Consider the following 22,515-nt stretch of genomic DNA (forward strand, 5'->3'; position numbering starts at 1 on the left):
AGACTGAAGCTCTCAAAATATGCCTCTCTGAGAGAATAATGCATCAAAATGCATCTAGAAAAATCCACTCTCTCCCTCCACATATCTGAATTCCTGAGTTTGTTGGCATTAATAGATCTTCCAGAACAGGATAGGAAAGCAACAATTACTACCTAATAAGCCCACAGGGTGGCTCTTGCAGACATGCTAAGCATCGCTTCTGCACCAGCACTTTTGTCTTCACAGTGATGGCATAGCTGCATAACCTTGACAGAAGCATTCACCTTGTGGCAACTACTAAGATGTCAAGGATAATTTCTAGGGCTCTGGGGAAGACCTTATCACAGCCTTGCTGTACACCTAGAGGGGGTCCGTAGGAAAGATGCAAATGGACTGTTTATCAGGGAGTGAATATAGTGACAGGACATGGGGTAGTGGCTTTAAACTGAAAGATGGCAGATCTAGATTAGATATTAGGAAGAAATTATTTACTAGGAGTTTGGAGGGACAATAGAACAGGCTGCCCAGAGAGCTGTGGATGTCCCATCCCTGGAGGCCTTCAAGGCCAAGTTAGATGGGGCCCTGGGCAGCCTGATTTGATGGGTGGCAACCAGTCCATGGCAGGGAGTTGGAACTGGGTGGGCTTCAAGGTCCCTGCCAGCCCAAGCCATTCTGTGATTCTAGCACAAGCTCAATCTAAAAAAGCAGCTGTTTGCAAAAGGTGGAGTGTGTTCAGGCAAGCCTAAGAATTATTTCCTCAGAAAATGCTCATTTCCAAGGAACCGAAAATCATTAGTGTTCAAGACTATTCTTCTTCTGGGGAATAACGCTGCCCAGTCCAGAAAGTGATTCCTGAAACATTCCATCATCTCCAAAGGTTTTTTTCCTATGTTTTTAAAATTGATTTTTACAAGAGTTGTAAGTTAATTTCCTTACAATGTTTTCTTGAGATGCCTCAATGTTTTTTGAAAAGGAAAACATTTATACCATGTAAGCATGTTAGATATATAAATAAGTTATCAGAGTAACAGCTCCTTGCCCAATTCCATCCTGGCTCTCTAATGTGGCTGCCCTTAGGAATGCAGAGATAATGCTAGGAGATTAGAATTGGTAACTTTTCATGCAAAGTTTCAGACAGGTGACACAAAAAGCACATTTGAATAACAATGGATTCTATGAGCAGACACCTTCTTCTTGAAGTTGCCAAGTAATTTTTTTCTTTCCTCTTGAAGGGTCAGAAATCCCACTTTATCTTTAAGAAAAATCCAGAAATCCTAGAAAATCTCAAGACCCCAAGAAAAATAGGAGAGCACAGGTGTGTAAAATGTAATAAGAACAGAAGAGTCAATGAAGAAAAATAGCAGAAACCTGAGAAAATGGTACCAGTGTTCGCAGTAGGTAAAACAGCAACATCATTCAGCATAAATACTAAGATAATGGAACAACAGTGCCAAGATTCCAAGATTTGCCTACTTGAAGCACAGTGCACAAGAGAACTGAACTGGAAACTGATCAAACACAGATCTGGATCAGTGGTGAAGAAGGAAGACAGAAGATAAATACTGAAGACACAAAGCAGCCAGTAAGACTGTAGGACCAAGCATCATAACACAGAGATAGCTAAAGACAAGACTAAGAGAGAAGCAAAAGTAATTTGGTTCTCCTGCAGAAGAAAACCTGACATAATCAAGAACGCTACACATCAAGCAGTGGCACATCAGCAGAGGGCAGTCCATCTTGGGACCCAAACACACATGCAATCCTGTCATCATGGCCTGAGCCTCAAAGAGCAGTAAGAGAAGTTGAGAGCTGGTTAGCATATTGATTAAAGGACCATCAGGAACAAGCAATGAAGCCATGTCGCACACAGAAACAATGTGGCAGCTTTAAAATAACCAAACGTCCCAGTATAATTTTTCCATGTATTTTGTAATGGCAAAATATTTTCCTACAAAGCATTTTTAAAGATAATGAACAGACTTCCTAAGAAAAATACAAGTGATGAATTAGTAAGTCTAATATTGAAACATTTTCTTACTGAATTTTGCTACTAGTTATAAGGCAATTTTCAAAATTCTTCCAAATGAAAGCTACGCTCTGCAGTCAAAATGCCAGTGTCTGTGTTTCAAAACAGCTGTTAAGTGGGTCAATCATTAAAGCATAATACTCCAGAAAAGCAAAGAATCATTCTGAAGAAATTACAAATAATCTTTCATTATTAAGCAAGTATATGTTACCAGAATAGTTATCAAAGACTTGTACCCTTAGAGCAAACATGAGGTGCTGACAGAATAAAAACATCCATAGAGATCAGAAATATAATTAGTTCAAAAGTTCTAATCCTAATTACAAAGAACTAATAGAAGATTTCATAATTGAGAGCTTTCAATTCTGATAATTTTTCTATGAGGGACTCAGGCATCTGCCATTCCACACAGCAAAATGCTACAAAAGCACGTATTTTGCCATCACAGCATCCTCATTTCACACAGTTACCTTCACAGTGTTTACCAATGAGAATCACTGAAAAGCTTATCATGCAGAGAAAGAAACAAGTCCCAACAGAAAGGAAAACGAATTAAAACTTTGTGGGATTTAAAGCACTGTTGCACTGTTTTTTCTCTAATTGACCCAGATGCAGAAATATGCAAACACTGCATGCAGGGCAGCTTTTCTCACTCATTTACTGGACAACACAAAAATCAGAATGAGTTCTAAGTATCCTCAGATTCTCCTATCTTTCTCACAGTGCTGGAACCTGATTTCTACTGTAGAGGTGCCAGCAAATGGAGAAAAAGCCTCTATGCAGCATATATTCTGTAACACTAAGCTCTTATCATACCTTATACAATATTGATGGCATAAGAGATCTCATCTGGATTTTTTTCTGCTTACAAATATGGCGCAAAGTACAATTTTGTTTTGTTTTCATATATCTAAAAATTCAGACTGAGTACACTCCATGAAACACCAATTTGTACAAGACACCAAATAAGTCATTGTTTACCTTCTGGGCACTGACAGGTGAATCCATGGATGTTGGATGAACAAGTACCTCCATTTTGGCATGGCTGCTGGATGCAGTGATCAATCTCTGACTGGCACAGCTCTCCGGTGTAACCTACAAAAGAGCACACAGTATTCAGAAAGCGTAGGGAAAATGAGAGCTCATCGCTGTATGGTAACTCAAACAGTACTACTAGCTTTCTTGAACAAAACTAACCAAAGTAATAAATAGAAATCAGAACAGTCTTCTAATTTCTTGTAAAATTAGATTTTTTAATAAAAACTTATCTTTCACAGGAGAAATAAATAAGTAGTGGAAATCTAGTGATTATATCAAACTGTATTTTACCATCAGCAATATTCTGACAGTACTAGCATAATGAAGGTTGGTGACGGATTCTCATAAGGACTCATATAATCAAAAAAAAAAAGAAGTCCTTTATGAATGGTTTTCAAATGCATCTTGAATCGCAAGTGAAAAATCTTTGGGAAGACTTTAAACAGGACTTGTCATCTGAATTAGCTGTACATATGCTGAATGACTGCCATTTGCTCCTACTTCTGGGCTCCAGAGAGGGTGTTTATTTTAAGTGGGAGCTGTGAAGCACTGCTCAGCGCAGTTGCAAATCAGCTCCTATAAGCTCACAAGCTACAGATTGTGTGTACTGTACTATTTGACCGTAGATTGCTTTGTTCCATATGTCTGAAGTCTATAACACATCCAAATAAAAAAAAGATACAAAATACAAGCTAAAAGATTAAACACTCCAAATTTAAATTCCTTAATGAATACCACACATTCCTCATTCTTATTTTTCTTTCCTTCCAAAAAAATATCTTGGATGCATGACAAAAAAAGAAAGTACACACTATACACATAGGTATTTTGTTTCTTAAAAGGAACCCTAAGTAAAATTGTAAGCATCCTCTGCAATAGCACCATGGCTGGTATTAAGGGTCAGTAAGCTGATGCTGTTGATACACAGCTAAGGGCGGGTGCCTATGAGAAAGATCTAAGGTGAGACATAGGATGTGCCTGGAATAGGATTTTACTTATGTAGGGGAGAAAAAAGGAAAAAGAGAAAAAAAGAAAGAATAAAGTAAAAAGAAAATTCATGTTTTGATTAAATAATTTGTTCTCATGCAATCAAAGTCAACATTTTAGAAATCTTTCAGACAGGCTAATAGTTACATCTTTTCAAATCAATTGATGTCACCATAAAGTAGATCTCAAAATAGACTGTTATGCTTTGAGCAGTACTATAAAGAAGGATGTCTAAGGCATTTCTCTTTGTCTACCTTACTGCTTTTGTATGCTACAGAGAACCAAATTCTGATCCTATTTTCTCCAACGTGATACTTTGAGAAAGAAACTCTGTTATGTGTAGATTGATGCCCATTAGTCAGCTAAACTTGAGAGGAATAAGGAGGTCTAAAACCAGAACTGTGGTCTTCTGAGACAGCTCCTCTGGACTGGATGAAGGCACACAGAGAGACCTAAGCCATACTTTTGAAAGCCAGCAATTTTCTGTAATTCTAATTGGTCTTAAATTAACATAAAGTTATGAGGTCATGAAACATATCTTGCAAGATCCAGAATGTAATAAATGGAGCTAACTATATTTGTCTCTCTCAGCACCTACAGAGAAACTTGATCATGCTGTTATTCAGAAGGGAAGTCTCTATAGAAGCTGAATAGCTTAATTCCATCAACTGTAACCTCTGTGTTCTACCATGAGAAATGGGAGGGATTTTGTAGAAGAAAATATTCGGACTATTTTTTTTCCAGTATGAGCTAACATTTATTTGCAGAGACAAGGACAAATAGTTATGTAGTCAACAAGGCAAAAAACTAAATTTTAGAGAAATAAATTTTAAGTGGAAAGGATTAAAAGAGTTAAAAAAATAAAGATGTCAAAGAAAACATATATCCAAAACATATAACAGAGATATAATTTGTTCAAGAAACTGTTGTGTTCTTAGTCACTGTTTCCTTTCTACAGTGCACCTCACAGTATCAACCCAATGTTTTTTTTCTACTCCTGTGTTAACACTTTCTCAGACAAGTAATTCAAATACTTGTCCCTGACAGTGACTACTTCAGTTAAATTCAACTACTTTAATAGTGACTACTTCTTTAATTCATGGGAAGCCTTTGAAAAGTGGAGAGGCCAAATGGTAAAAAATAAAGCAAGCACTTGATGCAGGTCTCTGGGATCATAACAACAACAGCAATACCTTGGGCTTTTACATCGTTACAGAAATAAAATAACATTTGCTGCATCAAGGCACTATAATTTGTAACTTCACAATAGAAGCAGGAAATACTGCAGACTTAAATATAATAACGGAAGCAATAATCATCTTCAGAGTCTTGTAGCTAAGTGGGAAGCATATTTATGTTACTGTACAAAGCTCAGCCATAAAGCATCAAAACATTAAGTTTTCCTAGTGGAAGCGATCTTGGGCTTTTGGGTAGGCACATCAGAATTATCATAAATATTCCTCCTAAAGCTTTTTTTATGCAACCAAAACTAAGAATTTTGAAGTATTTTAAAAATATTTCATATTAAGATAGGAAAGCAATAATCTAGAATTATTAGAATTATTCCTGGATTTAGAATCAAAGAATCATCAAGGTTGGAAAAGGCCTCTAAGATCATCTAGTCCAGTTGTCCACCTATCACCAATATTTCCCCACTAAACCATGTCCCTCAGTACAGCATCTAAATGTTCCTCAGACATCTCCAAGGACAGTGACTCCATCATTTCCCTGGGCAGCCCATTCCAGTGCCTGACCACTCCTTCAGAGAAGAAATTTTTCCTCATGTCCAACCCAAACCTCCCCTGGCGCAACTTGAGGCCATTCTCTCTAGTCCTATCAACAGTTACACAGGAGAATTGGCCAATCCCACTTCTCCTAAGGTAGGAAATGTAAGAAGAGAAATGTAGCCAGAAGTACTTAATGCAGAACAATTTCCAAGGCAGTTATCTCAATAAATACGTAAAACAAACATATCCTGCACGTGTATTATTTTTTCTAATTGAAAAGTACTTGTCAAAATCCCAAAGAATTCTGAATCAGTAGTAGTCAATGTGACATTAATTGTATGAACTGTTATTTCAATATTAATAATATTTCAAGCTTGTTTTACTCTGATCTTTTCCCTCTTGAATTTAAAGTATTATTCAACTATGTTTACATACGTTGTCAAAGTAACAGTTGATCCATTCACATATTTATAAAATTAGAATAGATTATATGTGCATAATAACTTCATGTCAACTGTTATAATGTCAACTGTTCAGTAAGTGATCTCATAACTTATCAGCCAGTAAATTGCTCGCTTTTTCTATAAAAATAAAAATGTACAACTAAATATTTGTAGAAAACAAAATAAATTACCTGATATTTATTTAAGTCTAATAGTTTTATTGTCACTTTACTAACTTCCTCATGTTAGTTAAAAATAAATTGTGATATTATCATAACTGAGTTTGTCTTTGAAATGTGAGATTTCAGATAGCACTGAGTTTCCTGTAACAGCCACTTTGTAAGGTTCTTCCATCAGCATGTAACATTAATTTACATTCCAGCTTTCAACTATGACTGTCATATTTAGTTTAATTTTAATTTCAATTAAAATGTCTATACCCGTTTGATCAAATTTTAATGGCAAATGTTCTTGAAATAACTTCAGAGAACTCAGACATTTGATCATTAATCAAATCCACAAATTACTCAATTTAGTTTATGCATTTTTTAAAAGTTTTCAAAGTTTAAGTTAATTCTGAGGAGCGATTCAACGAGTGTAGTTTGTGTTGAGGGTTTTCCCATGTCACCCTGTGAGGGAAGAAAAGAATTTACTAGTTAAGTAGAGGAACATTTATTGAAAAGTTTGATATGTTGTATACTTAAAATCTATACTGGGGGAAAAAATAAGAAAAAGCTGATTCTAGGCAGCACACGAAATAATTTTGGTAATCTCACTAGGTAAGGTTTTATTAGTTCTATTAGGTCTTCCAGGACAAGAAGGGTGCAGAGCTGTTGGACTGAGTCCAGAGGAGGACCACAAAGATGTTCAGAGGACCGGAGCACCTCTCTTATGAAGGTTGGTGGAGGTAGTTGGGCTTGTTTAGCTTGGAGAAGAGAAGGCCTGGGCAGAACTCATTGTGGCCTTCCAGCACTTGAAGAGAACATTTAAGCAGGAGGGAAATGACTTTTTACAAGGTCTGATAGTGTTAGAACAATATGAACGGTTTTAAATTAAAATTAAGGAGATTAGGTTAGATGGTAGAAAAAAAAATATTCAGAATGGTGAGGCACTGGAACAGATTGAGAAGCTGCAGATGCCCCATCCCTGAAGGTATTCGTGGCCAGGAGACCCTGGGCAGCCTCATCCAGTGGGAGGCAGCCAGCTGGGGGCTGGAGCTCCAAGATCGTTAAGGTACCCTCCAACCCAAGTGATTCCATGATTCTGTGATTCTATGTGAATAATTCCTTCACTATGGTTTTGGTTTGGCTGTGCGGTACTGTGCCTCTTGTGCCAATATTCACAGCTGAAGAATTTTCCAGCCCTTTAAAGCCATATTATAATAAGACCTTATGTTGTTTTATTTTCCCTCTTTCCCACTGTCCGAAGATGCACAGTTGGCAGCTCTGCAAAAGATATGCACTGAATATTAAAACAAAAATGCATTATTCAGAGCACAATACGATACCCACCAGGCAGGCAGCTGCAGGTGAAATTGTTCCCGTTGTGTTTCTGTGGTAGGTCGGTGCAGGTTGCGTTGTTCTGGCAGGGCTGGCTTTGACAAGCATCAAATTCCTCACACAGGGGGCCCCGGTACTCATCCTCACACTCACAGAAAAATGTTGCCTAAAAACAAGCAAAATTTGTACTCCACAAGGAATTTTCAAAGGTTGTATTTTCATTGACTACTCCATGAACAAGAATGTTTCTGCTGCTTTTCCATTTGAAGCACAAGTAGCTGACATAAATACATCAAATGCATGAAATTACACTTTGAAATACTAAACCTGCATCAGTTCTTCATCATGCCAGGCGATTCCACCTAGACATGGATCAAATCCATAAAACCTAAATCAGCACAACACCTGTTAAAGTACTAAAATAACTGTTGTAGGTAACGTGTGGTATTCAGCATTTTTTTAAGTAATAAAACATAAATAAATTTTTAAAATATTTAAATTGCTAAGATTGCCAAGGATGTGTTAAAGAAGGGCAGCACAGAAAGCTCTCATCTGATGGTATCCATTTAAATCAAATGCCCCCTTCCTCTGTTCATTAAGCACTAGATGGCAGCCGCACTCACTCCTGCATTTCCCAGCCCCATCACTCGGGCTCGATGCACGCAGCTGTCCCAGGCACAGACATTGCAACGCAAAGCACAAAACGTGCATGGAACCAGAAACAAAGAGGCCAGGTCAGTATTTTATTTTCTATTTTTACTTCTGTTTGTTTCATGCAAATAAACAGCTGTCTATTAAGAAAAAAAGGAAAAAAAAGACAATAATCTTCAAACAAATAAAGAGATGATAGTAAAATGCAGTACATTTTTCCTTAAAAATACTGCATTGATAGAGTCTAAATAACCATTAATGTTATAATAGAATCATAGGATCATTTGATCTGGAGGAGGCTCTTACAGGCCATCTAGCCCTACTCCCTGCACTGAACAGGAACACCTACAGCTCCATCAGGTGCTCAGAGCTTGGTGCAGCTTGGCCTTGAATATCTGCAGGGAGGGGGCTTCCACCACATCTCTGGACATCCTGTGCCAGTGCCTCAACACCCTTACTGTAAAAAATGCTAAAAATATTTTCCCTATATCCAAGGAAATATGTATTGTACCTCTCCAAAACTCAACAATGTGCATTTTATTTACTGGGAGTGACAAAGTACCTGCTGGATGTGCGGCCCAAGCCTGCTCACAGAACTGCTCTGCATATATTTCACACCAGCAATGAGATGTTTCTAGACTAGGCTGTAGTTCAGTAGGAAGGAAAAAAAGGCGAGCAGCTGAAAAACTGCATCACTCATCAAGGCAGTCTTGCTGCTATTCCAGAACAGGATACTGGGCTGTATTTCCAGAACAGTACCTCATATTTTAAATACAAAAATTTACAACATATCACAGCAGACAAAATTGTGCTATATAACACCATGCATGCTAAGTCCTGCTTTCTGCTTTACTGACAGTGAATATAGAAATAGTTTCAAAAATGCCATGATTTTCAGTGCTGGTATAGATAACGCCCATGGGCATTAGGTAGAAACTATACAACTTTTATGTACAATAAATACAATCCCAATATAGATTCATAGAAAAAGGCGTTAATAAATTGCATAGCCCATCTACCCTTCATAATGGAAACAACTACTGAAAAACACCATAAATACCGCGTGCCATTCCTTACCATCAATATTATGTCAAAGTAATCAAACAGAGAATTGACATTTTTTGTCACTGATTACAAACTCACCAGAGGCATAAAATAATTTTACTTTTTACCCTACAGAAAAAAAGATGGTCTGAATTATGGAACTACCCCTCCCTGTCAAACTAATGCTTTGGGTAGATAAAATCTCATATCCAATAGACTATAACCAAGAGCATAATTAAAATGGGAAACTCTGGTTAATTTCATTTATTTATTTATTTATTTTTGAAACCACTTGCAATTTCACTTTATATTCAGGTATACAGCCATTATCCATTGGGAATATTTCTTCTAAGTATCACATATTTACTCTCTGAAATACAGATTCCCTCTGCATTCATGTGGCCAAGGCTGGCTATGTTGGACATTTTGTCAGTCTTGGACTAATACCACCATTTAAACAGTTAACGTTCTGTTGTTAAGTTGGGATCTTTACACCTATACAGATGTAGAAAAGGAATACAACAAGGACATTGTACTGGTATTACTACAGTCCTTGTACTGTTGAATGAAACTTTAAAGCATGAAATGGACGTTAGAATAGGAAAGGTAAGTGCTCTGTGCCTGAATTCCTTGCCCTGTTTGAAGAGATCAGTCTTAATCTCATTTAAATGTGGTTTTGGCCCTTGTGTATGAATGAAAATGAGAACAAGCTGTTCCACATCTATCTGACACTACAGAAACATGTTAGCAGGAGATCTAAGATCCCATCAGCATTAATTCTGTCAAAACAGAGGCACCATGTTTGTTTGGAAGACTCAAGTTCTTGGTTGTTTTATGCTAAGTCTGAGAGTAAGTTGCTAAGTACATCAGTACCTGAACCATCCATCAGAGAGGAGGATGAGGTCTATACTGTCCACAGATACAAACAGTATGTCTCTGCCTGCACTAAACTCTTGTCTTGAAACAATAGGAGCTGATTATTCTATTGTAAGTATTAATATATTTAAACTAAGCAATGATGTCATTGCCTCAACTATATTAATGAAATAAGAAGTTGGGAAAAAAAACTCAGATAATACTGATATCTCTCTAGAAGTATGATACAGGGATCAATTTACCCTAAAACATGGTTATCAAAATGAGTTTTGAAAGTAGCAAAAGAAAAGCGTTGTAACACTTCAAACTGAAATATCTAATGACAGATAATAGTTCTGAGATGCAGACAAGTTATTCTGTATATAAGATTAGATGTCATCATTTTTATTAGGCATGTCATCTTCACTTGTCCCAAATTATACTATTAATTTCTTTTCTTGACGAGATGGCATATACCAACAACGTGAGAAAAACTAACTCAAGAAAAAAATACACATTGCTATAATGTATAATGTGTATATTAAAGTCACTATCTAAGAATTCCATAACAGTCTACAGTTCATCTGTGCATTTTACTTGGTTATGGGAGTACAAATCCATCACACAGAAGATGTGTACTATTTTTGTGGCTTGTGTACTATTTTGGAAGGCAATAAAATAAATTCTTTAAAATAATTTGCTATTACCCAATACCCAACTTTCTGTGACTACCATATTGTAAATCTAGTTGGAATACAGTACATTTTCCTCTATTTTAAGTAAATAGAGTAGTAATGTCCTCATCATATCCTAAATGTCAGACTGAAGAGAGACCATAAAGGCTCCATTTTTTTTTCTCCTCTGGTGCAGTAAAGCCACAAAAATGACCAGAAAAAAAATGAATGTCTGCTTTCTCTTGACAAAAAAGACTTTGAGCATTCATGGCAACCCTTACAGTGAGTTGTTTTAGCAAAACACTTCCATGTGATAAATACTTATTTTGTATTTATGAGTATACTGTACTTAGAAAACAAAGTCCATAACCAAGAAGACACGCCTTTAGGCATACAGGGAGCTGATGTTAATAAAGACAAATAAAATCAAGTGGATCTACTCCATGAAGTTATAACCCATGGAATACATGGAAATCTTCATTATTCAATTCAATTCATTATTTCTCAGTGCAGGCAGGTTTTATTTTCATAAATATCAGTGGTTCTAACACTAGCAATAGTACTCCATATTTACACAGTCTGTTCTACACTTTATGCAAGAATGAAGCAATCTGTGAAAGAAATCATTATGTCTCCATAAGTAACCAGAACTGTAGCTCTCAAATCCGATGGATGTCTATAGCTCACTTTAAAATACTACACAGAATCAGAAATTCATAACAAACTTCTATCTGGATTATAATAGGATTTCTCCCTTCATTTCATAGCCAATTTGTCTGAAGACAACTTATTCTGGTGAAAGTTGAGTCAATAAATTTGGTGTTTATATTGTGATGATACCAAGACCAATATTATGTTTCTGACATATTCACTCCCCCATTGTGGAAGAATGGCAAGTACAGCAGCAAAACATAGGTACTAAGCTCAGACAAAGGGAGGAAAAGGCATCACTTAACACAGCATCACTTCACTTCAAAGAACCTTGTTCAAAGTTGTGAATTTCATGTTCAATGCCAGCAACAAATGAAACTGTCATTATGAGCTCACAATTTTACGTCCACGTTCTATAAAAAACACTCAGCTCAGTAGAAGCAAAGCTACCTACTTATCAGCAAGAAAGAAGTAAAAACCAGCCAAGACTTGCAGGTTAGACCAAAATTCATTTGTTTATAGCTTTATGCACCCCATAGATGACAGTATGCCACTGCACTTATACTGCAGATTGTTAATTACATTTAAAGTTTCCATTATGCAAATATGTTACTACTAGATTTGGTATAAAACTATGAAGTACATGAAAAAACAAAGGCAATCATTAATCTTCTCAGCACTGGAAGCAAAATGACTACAGCCAGCACAGCTCTGAGCATATTCACCACATTAGGCCTTTTACGAATTCCTCTAAGAAGTTGCTTTGCATCCTGCAAGACTACAATGCACAAACTGAATGAATTATAGATAAAAACAAACAGCAAATCACAAAGGGCATGTTGCAAACCTAAAGAAAATTGAAGTTGCTGTTCTGGATAAAGAAATGAAGAAGGTCTTGGGGGAAACAACTCAGCAGTTGGTTGGTACATGGCAAGCATGTAATTTTGGCAGTTGTTTGCTTCATCATTAGGGAAACCATAAAGACATTTTATGATACATCCCCCCTCAGACGACTTAAACAATGGCAAAAACATCCTGTTTAATGAAACATACACCTTCTATTTTTAACTACATTGCTCAGGCTGGGCCTGATTCAGTTTCCCCGTTGAAATTCTATTATGCAAATAATACACTAATGGGTAAGGAAAACTGTCAGATTTGAAAAATCACTATGGCTGAATAGACAAAATAACATTTTTATTCTCCTTGGAGTAGGAGTCTGGTCATAAATAAACAACATTTGGGAACAGAGAGGTTTTATTGCGTTACCCCTTCTCAGAGCACTACTTGGCATAGGTCTGAAGAGACAGCAAAGGATCACTGGGGAACTTCTTCGTTTGTTCAAGGTATAGAAAATTCAGAAACAGATTGTGACAGCAAAAACATGTGTTTCTGAAGTTAAAATGTCATTAAAGAGATACTAAGAATCCTGCTAATTCCAGTTCTTTAACTACCATCAACTGGTAGATGCCTCTCTTGAAATGGATTTCAGCATGACTGCCATATCCCATAGCTTCAGCTACAGGGATGTCTTATACACGTTCTGTTATAAACACTACCTTAATACATTGCACTGTTACTACTCCTCAAAACTGTGAAAAGATAGGAGTGATTCTAAACTTTCCTATTCATTTTCCAAAGAAGGAAAAACACTGTATGCACAAGAGGGAGGTTAATTCATCACTAAAAGGTGGATAGAATTTTTCAATGTCAGGATTAAATGTGTGGATGTACAGATACTGAGCTCCCTTTTTTCAAGCTCCCCTTTGCTGCCATGAAGCCAATTTGCCTTCCTTTTTAAAGATCATCATAATTTATTAATAAGTAAAGTTCCACATATCAGAGATTTTTGAAACGTGATTATTAAAAGTAGTATATGCATTTTCCTTAATAAAAGTATATTAATGCTTCTGCATAGATACGGGAATTAATGTATGTTCTCTTTGTGACATGTAGCTTGCAGTAAAAGAAAGAAATTAGGGACATAAAATGGACTAATAGCACGAAAAACAGAAAATAAGACTATTTATCAAAGCCTTCAAATCTCAACTTGACAAAAAATTGAAAAAGGGAAGACATTTTGATATGCCACTAAATATAGAACATCCGAACATATTATTTACATAAATCAAATTCAAAATGCTGGACTTCTAGAAAAATGACAGGTACAGGAAAGCAGAAAAACTAAACTGGACCATAAAATAGCATACCAAATGAACAAGTTATTTGGATAACAGTCACTGTGTTCACATTACCTTAAGCATTTCAAAATCCAACTTTCAAGGAATAGATGTTAAGTTGTTCCAGATGTTAGCATTGCCTCTCACAGATAGGTTACTGCAGCAACTTAATTATTGTTGTTATAAGTCAAAGCAGCATTTTTCTATCAAACATGCTTATTGAGAATTTAAATCACAAAATGGTAGCAGATGAACTATTAGTGAATTTCCTAAATATGCCAGATTTTCTGTGTTCACAGCAGGCTCACAGCTGTTAATATTTACTCAACAGTTACTATTGCTTTTATCTCCCAAATGAATGTTATTAAAACCAAATATTAACTGCACATCTTTGTGCTGAATATTACTTTATTAAAATGAACGTGTATAGTAGGCAGCAGAGAATACAGGCTCTTGATCATAGAACGCCAGTCTGGTTTTGCCAAAGTAGTATACAGCATGGAAAGTTAACATGTATGATTCTTTTTTTGTTGTTGTTGTTAGTAGATGACACAAAAATATCATAGTGGTCTGTGGAATTGCAGTTGTCATTCTAATCTCTCAATATACTGTTATTTCAAGGAAAGAGCACAAGAAGATTTCCAAACGTTATCAAATTATTTCATAATTACACTGTTGTTTAGTAACTTCTATGGTTTTTGAAGCCTATTGCACAGCAGCAAGGTAAGCACATACTCAGAGGACCAAGAACAATCTCCCTTGCATTTACATTGGCACAAAATTTCCAAATTACTCAAAGATCTTGATAAGTTTGCCTTACCTCATCCGGTTTCGTGATACATTTTCCTTTCCCTGAACACTGGAATTTATCTGAATGGCTTCCCGCAGGCGTGCAGGTACTGACTTTCACTATCACAGTCAACCGTAAAGCCACAATGCACTTAGTAACTGAATCATTCAAAAAACCTTTTAAAAAAAGAAAAATAAATTATTAATATATGAGAAAATACGAGAAAAAAGTGTATGTTAATACATAGTGATGCTCTTCTGCTAGACAAACAAATAGAATTGAACATGATTGCATCATACAGTCTTACCTAAATTTAACGCATGTAAACACAAATTGGAATTGAGTTTGTAAGCACTTATCATAATGATTAACAGAAGAAGGGAAGGTGAAAGCCTGGTGAAACAGATCTACCTGTAGGACTCTGGTCTGCTTTCATTTCTTAGGTTTCTAATAATCAACCACTTAAGTCTGCTATCTTTTTGATAATTTATATACTTCCTTAAGTTTCTAATGGCAAGGAATATTAAAGTCAGTCTCAGTGGAGGACAACATTAATATAAATTTCAGCAGTTACTTCAGGTAGAGTTAGAAAGCACACAGATCATAAGCGGAATTACAATGGTAAAAGATGGACAATCTCAGTGCTGCCTCTTTGACGGACTCTGTAAGGATGTACTCCATTTGACAGTATTCCTTTTCGTATTTGCAATACAAGTTATATCTGAATGTCATATCTTATCAGTCTATGAGGTGATAATCGGCACCGTAATTTTATGGAATTGAAAAAAGAAATTGTTGGTTGGAAGCTACTAAAACACACTGGAGCACAACAACATCCTTATCACCTCTATTTCTAATAGAAATATTTAGAAAATAAAATATCCTTAATTTTTTAAAAATATGACTGCAAATGGATGCAGGAAGTATATGACACAATGTTTTCTCCTAATATTTTTCACTCTAATTTCTAAAATTAATTTATGGTATAAGTTTCAAAGGACCTTTCAAGATACAGTAAAGCTTCTTGCACTATAGACTGGAAATTGAACAATATTTTCTCAACTGCAAAGAATAGTACAGTAACAGTAAGAATTTATAAGGAACAGTAATACACCAATTTCTCAGGAAACTGCTTGAAATTCAAGTACATTCTCTTTCCAGAACAGCTGCTAAACATTACTTGCATTCTGCATATGAAAGTTTCAAGTGCAACTAATTATATAAATTCCAAAGCAAATCATATGGAAGAATTCCACTGTCTGTTCTTCATTTTTAGATGTCACTTTTTAAAATGGTGCTTTCTTTGAATATTGTCTATAGTAGAAACAATAAATCATGCCTTCAAAGCAGCAAAATCTCATATTCAATACAATCATTATCAGCTTGAATACAACTTACACAAGTCAGTTAAATATTCTGTAAGACCAGATTAAAACTGTACAAGGGACAGTAATAAATGTCTAATGGTCTGTTTTACCCAGTAGAAATTATTGTAATCTGCTGACCTCTTCTAAGAAAGCCAGTTTATTCTGGCCTCAGTACACACCTCCTTTTTGCCCATCTGCTCTAAAATGCAGCCAGAATTATTTCCTTTAACAATTGAACGTGATTGTCACAGGCAGTCATGCAATTATATGTGAATGCTTGGAAGAATGCGGTATTTAGAAAATGTCTTTGGGTTCACATTTTCTTGTCTGAAGCAGATTGTTACGTATTCTTCAGGACAGTTCCCTAAAGGAATATCAAATCAACCTTCTTTCTACTTTGAGTGCTGTTACTATTTTGGTATCTAAATCCCTTAGGCAAACCGCTGAGGAAGCCATTATTCTCATTGGAATGCCACACGTTTTCCTGTAATTTCTAATTATCTCACCTAATTTCTGAAGACTAGAAAGATAAAAATACAGCTATACATTTTGCCTTCTATAGAAGTTGCATACAACTTTCTGAAATCTTTAAGTTCTATGACTAGAAGAGGGTTGTCTAATCATCTAAATACGACTCCCTGTTTAACACAGGTTAATTAATTCCTTCTCCAATTCCTGTAAGAGTGACGGAAGCAGAGTAAGTTCTATTTTTAACTTCTACGTATGAGAATATTTTCAGAAGAATGCTTACAGCTCCTTTCTGAGGTCTGAAGAAAAAGATTACAGTTGTTTATAGCAAAAGGCAATTTTGTTCATTTTAATCTTACCGGTTTTCTAAAGCTGGTTAAAACATAATGACATCAGAGTACTTTAAGTTGAACAATTTGCGGTTCAGCTAATGACAGCAGTAACATTCAAACAATTTTAAAACCTAATAAATCAGGCTATGATGTGAGAAGTCATTTATATTGCAGAGGAGGCATTTTCAAGCTTTGTGCACACAGTTGATAGTCTGAGAAATGCCTGAATGATTTCACTGGCAGTATGCTGGGTAAAATACTGTACTCACTTCAACCTGGTAGTTCACCAATTTAAGCCTAGTAGAGCAAAGCACATATGCTCCTATTTCTCTTACATCAAACAGGTGAGAATTAAAAATAAGGAATAAAGTTTTTAAAAAAATGACAATATTATTTATATTCAGGTGCTTTTAGAACTATCACATTGTGCCATTCAGATTACCATTTTAACCTTTATCCTAGTCTCAACATATGATTTCTTTACACCTGTATTTAGTCAAGACTATAGATTGAGTTAGCAACCATACTCGCAACAAAGTAAGAACTGAATAGTTGGCTTCATCTTTATGCTTGTTCTATCTCTATACTGTGAAGACAACCACAAGCGCCTACTCTATTTATCACCATGCTTTTGTGGTGTAAGCATATAGTAGTAAATACAATTCAACTATACAAACCAATTTCCCTCTCTTACAGTAGCGTGTATCACTAACTCAAATACTAGTTAGTTATCTAGTAAATATAAGAGAGCTCAATCCTTCAAATGTGTTTTCAACTTTCAGAGACCCAAAAAAATGAAACTTATCAAGCATACAATCAAAGCACCATTTGTGAAAATTTACCATTACACACTGAAGTAACAGAAGCATGTTTTTGATTTGCAAATAGCCAATCACTCATCATCTTTTCCATCTTTTCACGGTCAGGTCATTAAGGCCTACTATTACCCTCAGAGGCCTGACACTAATACTGCTCCGCTGAATCTGAAGAAATGGGTCAGGAATCCTTTCCTGGTTTGTATTCGGCTCATTATCATGCAGAAGGAAAAAACAAGTGCAAAACAGGTAGACATTGACATGCATAATCTTTGATGCAGTACTTCTGGGACATCAGTACCATAGGATGCTTGGACAGAACACCTGAGATCATCCTCTAAGGATACGCCTAGGTAATGTAGCATCTAGGAACTCAAATATACAGCTGCAATAACAGAACTGCTACTCTGCCCACAAATCCTGCTATTTATAAGTGATACAATTAATCTAAGCTCCCAACTTCTATACAAATCAGTACACTTACTGTGTTTTGTCACAAAAGCCTAGGTCAGATACTGCTTTTGAAAGTACCATACCTCATTCCCATTGTGATAAATAAGCTTTAGAGAGAATCAGTCAACGATCCATTTCAGATACTTTTTTTTTCAAATGTCACATGAAACAGCAAGCTTAAAAGTAGTTTTGTTTTTTTTTTTAATAAGGGACTGCAAAACTCATTGCATCCCCTCAGCCCTTTACACCCATTAATATCACAGACACATTCTGTTTGAAAATGCTTTCTTCCTTCACTACAAACACTGAAAAGTAATCCTAAACTCTGAAAATGAAACATATACTCTGTTCTCAGGCAATGACCATTACAATGATAGAGATAAGCATTGTGCTGGTCAGGTTATAATCTCAGTAATGCCTCTGCACAGCCATAGGAAGCAGATTTACCACGATAGGCATACATAGGTATAACACAAAGCAAAACTGGGGTATCAGAAAATTATTACCAAAACTTTGGGAAGAAATAGCACACAATCTGACTGAAAAGTTGGAGATGAGTTTCGCAGGATTGGCAGTCAAAATACATTTATTAACTGAGCAAATTAGTTGGATATACTTAGCATATGAAAATCCCTAAGCAGATTGATTCTCCTCTATAAGAAAAAGCAATTTCAAAATGTCACTGTTACTAAACAGTCAATTTAGTAATCTGACCGGACTAAAACCTATGATGGGATTATGAAATAGTCAGCTAGCAAGAGTACACTGAGTAAAGCACTTACATACAGCTTATTAAAGAGATGTGACAGTAACTTAGAGTGTGACCTACCACAGCTTCAAGGACTCTGCTGCTTTCTGGCCAAGATAATGGTGAAAGCCCTGGCAAGGGTGACAAGGCTGATCTACTGATAGATTTCCTATATCACATTTTCCCCACTGTGCTTATTTATCAGTATCTCTGAAATGCTGCTAAGCTGGCAGTGGACTATTCTGGGCACAAACGTAGACCACCAGAATTTGTGATACCACACTTTGCAGAAGCAGTCAGATTGATGGAATGCAAATGACATCACTGAGACTGTGGGAAGAGCAGCTGAGGTACACTGTGTGGGTGGCAAGGTTAGCTAGGAGATATCTGTAGTGACTGACTCAAAAACACTAGAGTGGCTACTCTATACTTCAATACACTGTGCCGTATGCTACGCTACTAGCTGAAGACCTCAAAGCACGTTACAAACTTTATGAAAATGTGCCTCACTTTTTCTTTTAAATTATGCATTAGTATTCTCATTTTACAGATCAGGTTAAGTAATTCATCTGAGATCTCACAGTGCTGAGAACCACGTGATAAACTGAATGTAAATATCTCCACAGTCAACTGGTCACAGGAGGTGTGACCTACAGAGCCCAAGTTATTTAGATGTTAATTTAAAACATAACAGAACGTATTAAAAAAAAAAAGTGAATAATCAAATGTTTATACCTACGTAAGTTTGAGACAAGGCAAATATCACTTGACCATGAAGAGCAGGGCAGGATATTGATCTTTTTTACATTTATAAAAACATCCTTTTTGTACAGCATAACAGCATTTTCCAGAAAGCTTTTTTATTACAGCTGGAAGCTTAGCATTTTCCCTTATAAGGCCATCCTTTGAAAAAGCCTTTGAAATTAGCCATTATCAATCCATTTGCACTGTTCCCATTACTGCTACTGCCCTTGTTTATCAAAAGGCCATTCTCTGTCAGGTTAGCTCTTATGCCCAGAGCCTCAGGGAAATGTTCACAGCTATGCAGAGTGCTCAGTACTGCCTGCAATAGGGCCATTCCAGGCAAATTGCAAGCATGAAAATGAAAATCCCATTAACCGGAGCAGTTGTCTCCAAATTCCCCCCCTGGCAAGGCTGACTTGCACACAAGGAACCAGCACAGGTTGCTGCACAGTGCTGAGCAGCACAGAGACGTGAGGCATGTGCAGGGCAATGCAAAGTGATTTAATTTAGTTCAGAGTGAAGGAGGGTTAAGTCAAGTGACTGCACATACGCCACGGGCCAGGAGCTCACAGAGATGCTCAGCTGACACACGGTGACTTGTTAAAACAGGAGTCATGTCACTGCACAGCTTTCTGTGAATTCAATTCACACATCTCCTAATATGAAATAAATCTGCCCCATTTCAATTGGCTGAAGTAAATAAATGCAGCAAGCTGTTTTCTCTTGACGGAAAGAGACGCTGGTTTTGAGCACATATAGCACAAAAGTCTCCATCCATAAGGTCAGAATTAAAATCTGCTTCCTAAATCGAAACTGGAGCAAGACAGACCTGAGAAACTTCAGGCTTACTTTTTTTTAAATATGGCTCCAGATCATTTATTTTAATAAATTATTTCATACATCCAATTTCATGCTGGACATCTGGCATACCTGCAGTTCATATTAGTAGTGGGTTAGTTCGGATTGCAAGACACTGTCATCCCTGCACATACGTACGTGTGGATCCCACACTTCTTAAAGTGCACCAGATCGCTTCTGCTTGAGGATACTGGCATTAATTTTCCTCTCAAAGAAAGGTTTTAAAAAGTGGTGTCAAATCTAAGCGAGCAGTCTGATAGCTGCTGTCATTTGAAATATATCAGTGTCCCTCATCATGCCATAAAGATGCTAAAGGATCCATTGGCAAGTGAGTTTGTGCAGGGACAAATTTTAAAGCACTTTATAGTGATAGTTCAAGCTAGTTGGTTAAACTGTATTGATCCAAAAGGCTCGGCACCTTGCAGAAAAGATTACACAACGATTTTCTTCTCTGCAATGAAAATAAGAGATTAAAATAAGCATTATAATTTAAAGCTTTTGCTGGAGAATTTGTTTTCAACTCAGCTAAAAATATGTTGTTTCTATTCATATTAAAAGCTAAATCTTTTGCTTTATTATCTATAGCATTTTATTGGAGAAATAGCAGTTTTGCTAATAAACTTCTTCCTCATTTTATAAACAATTAAAGGAAAAGCTAACCTAGCAATATCCTGTGAAAGGGTTGCTTTTAAGCTGCATCACTGAAGTGCTACATAAAACAAAAGTCACACAGCAAATCAAATCAAGCTATTCACAAGCTTTTTTTAAAAATGATTTAAACAACACAGTTTCACAAACTTTTCTGGTGTTTTACTTATGGGGACACAGAGGCTACATACAAACATCAGCTGCCTGACTTTGCTTTGCTATTTTCCCAAGGCACGTCCCATCACTGCAGTTCAGCACCGGGCACACCAGGGCAGAAAAGCAGTCCTTTCAACACTTTATCACAGAAGGTGATGAGGAGCACTCTTTGTCAGCGCTGACAGTATCATAATAACCAAGAACACATAGACATTTGCTTACTGTATTCCACTGCATGTATACGCATAGCAGCCTACAAGACAAACTGGAACCTGTGCAAACTCCAGCAGGCACCTGTGGATGTGAGGCTCGCAGTGCCTTTAGTCATGAAGTACAGAAGTGCTCCCTTAATGAGCAAGTAAATAAACCCAGGGCCAGAGTAAATTAACAGACTGTGTAAGAAACAGATGGTGTACGGTGACTGAAAAATTTCTAAATGTCTCAGCATCAAAAGAATAAAGATGTTAATGCTTCTATTGTGTTGATCTTGCTTTTGCCCCATTCTGGATAGCAGATTGCATTTCCAGAATAAATGTTCTGGTTTCCAATCAGAGGGTGATTGCACGTTTGGATAAATAAGATGCATGTCACAAATTATAAAATATTTGTGACAGAGTTGCTGTAGAAGCTGCAAATGTCCTTCAGCACCCTTTAAAAAGGCCTTTTCTATTTTTTAAATGCATTATTTTCTCAACACAGATGTAATATTGGCAGATTAGTAAATCTCATGGAGTTGCAACAGACTTAAATAAATGAAGTTACACATTCTAGTAGGTGTTCCCAGATGTAGTTCATTATTTCCTGTAAGAGAAAACAGCACAGTGTTGGCTGTATTAAGGTCCCTCCCAAGCATACTGCAAGCAGCACTTGCAGCTCACTGTAACGTACTCTTATCCAGCAGAACTTCAGTCTGAAACACCCATACGCAGACTGACAGTGCATCACGGTACTCTCATCGCACTTTTTCAGACTTGTAAAAATGCATTTAATCTGATTTCAATTTACTTTTTGCAATAGTTCACAAAAAATAATAGGTGTGCAACTGTAACAAGGCCAAGTTTTGCAACTAGTTGTTTTCTTATATACTAGTACAAAGAGAATGAATTAAAAGAAATAATGATGAGATGTTTTGTAAATATGATAATAGTTTTATCGAGAACAGCTCATTAACTTCAAAGAACATTGGGACAAATAGTGTGAAGCTGAAACTGCACTGATGTGAAAGGCAGACTTTCCATGAATTACTATGCTTACGCTTTGATCCCTTTGTCAACACCTCTTATTTAAAATGATGATCAATTCCCTCTTCTTCCACTTCCTAACTATTTCTTCTGCAAATTTCAACATCATTCCTAGCATTACACTTTACAGAGTAGATATTT

At 36.4% G+C, this 22,515-nt stretch overlaps 1 protein-coding gene and 1 long non-coding RNA gene across 2 annotated transcripts in view; one reads left to right on the forward strand and one right to left on the reverse strand.

The window, feature by feature from the left end:
* The window catches only part of DNER (delta/notch like EGF repeat containing), a 106,718-nt gene that overhangs the window by 28,545 nt on the left and 55,658 nt on the right, over positions 1-22,515 (reverse strand). The window contains exons 5-7 of the mRNA XM_422604.8: positions 14,575-14,720; positions 7,712-7,865; positions 2,987-3,100 (exon numbers count right to left, since the gene is read on the reverse strand). Coding sequence (XP_422604.3) covers positions 2,987-3,100; positions 7,712-7,865; positions 14,575-14,720 — 414 coding nt within the window. The remainder of the gene's footprint in view (positions 1-2,986; positions 3,101-7,711; positions 7,866-14,574; positions 14,721-22,515) is intronic.
* On the forward strand, positions 11,985-21,572 carry LOC124417091. The gene is made up of 3 exons (XR_006930941.1): positions 11,985-12,069; positions 17,638-17,879; positions 21,209-21,572. It is a non-coding gene; the product is annotated as an uncharacterized LOC124417091 (long non-coding RNA).

This window comes from Gallus gallus, chromosome 9 (genome assembly GCF_016699485.2).
Source record: "Gallus gallus isolate bGalGal1 chromosome 9, bGalGal1.mat.broiler.GRCg7b, whole genome shotgun sequence".
Classification (NCBI taxonomy): domain Eukaryota; kingdom Metazoa; phylum Chordata; class Aves; order Galliformes; family Phasianidae; genus Gallus; species Gallus gallus.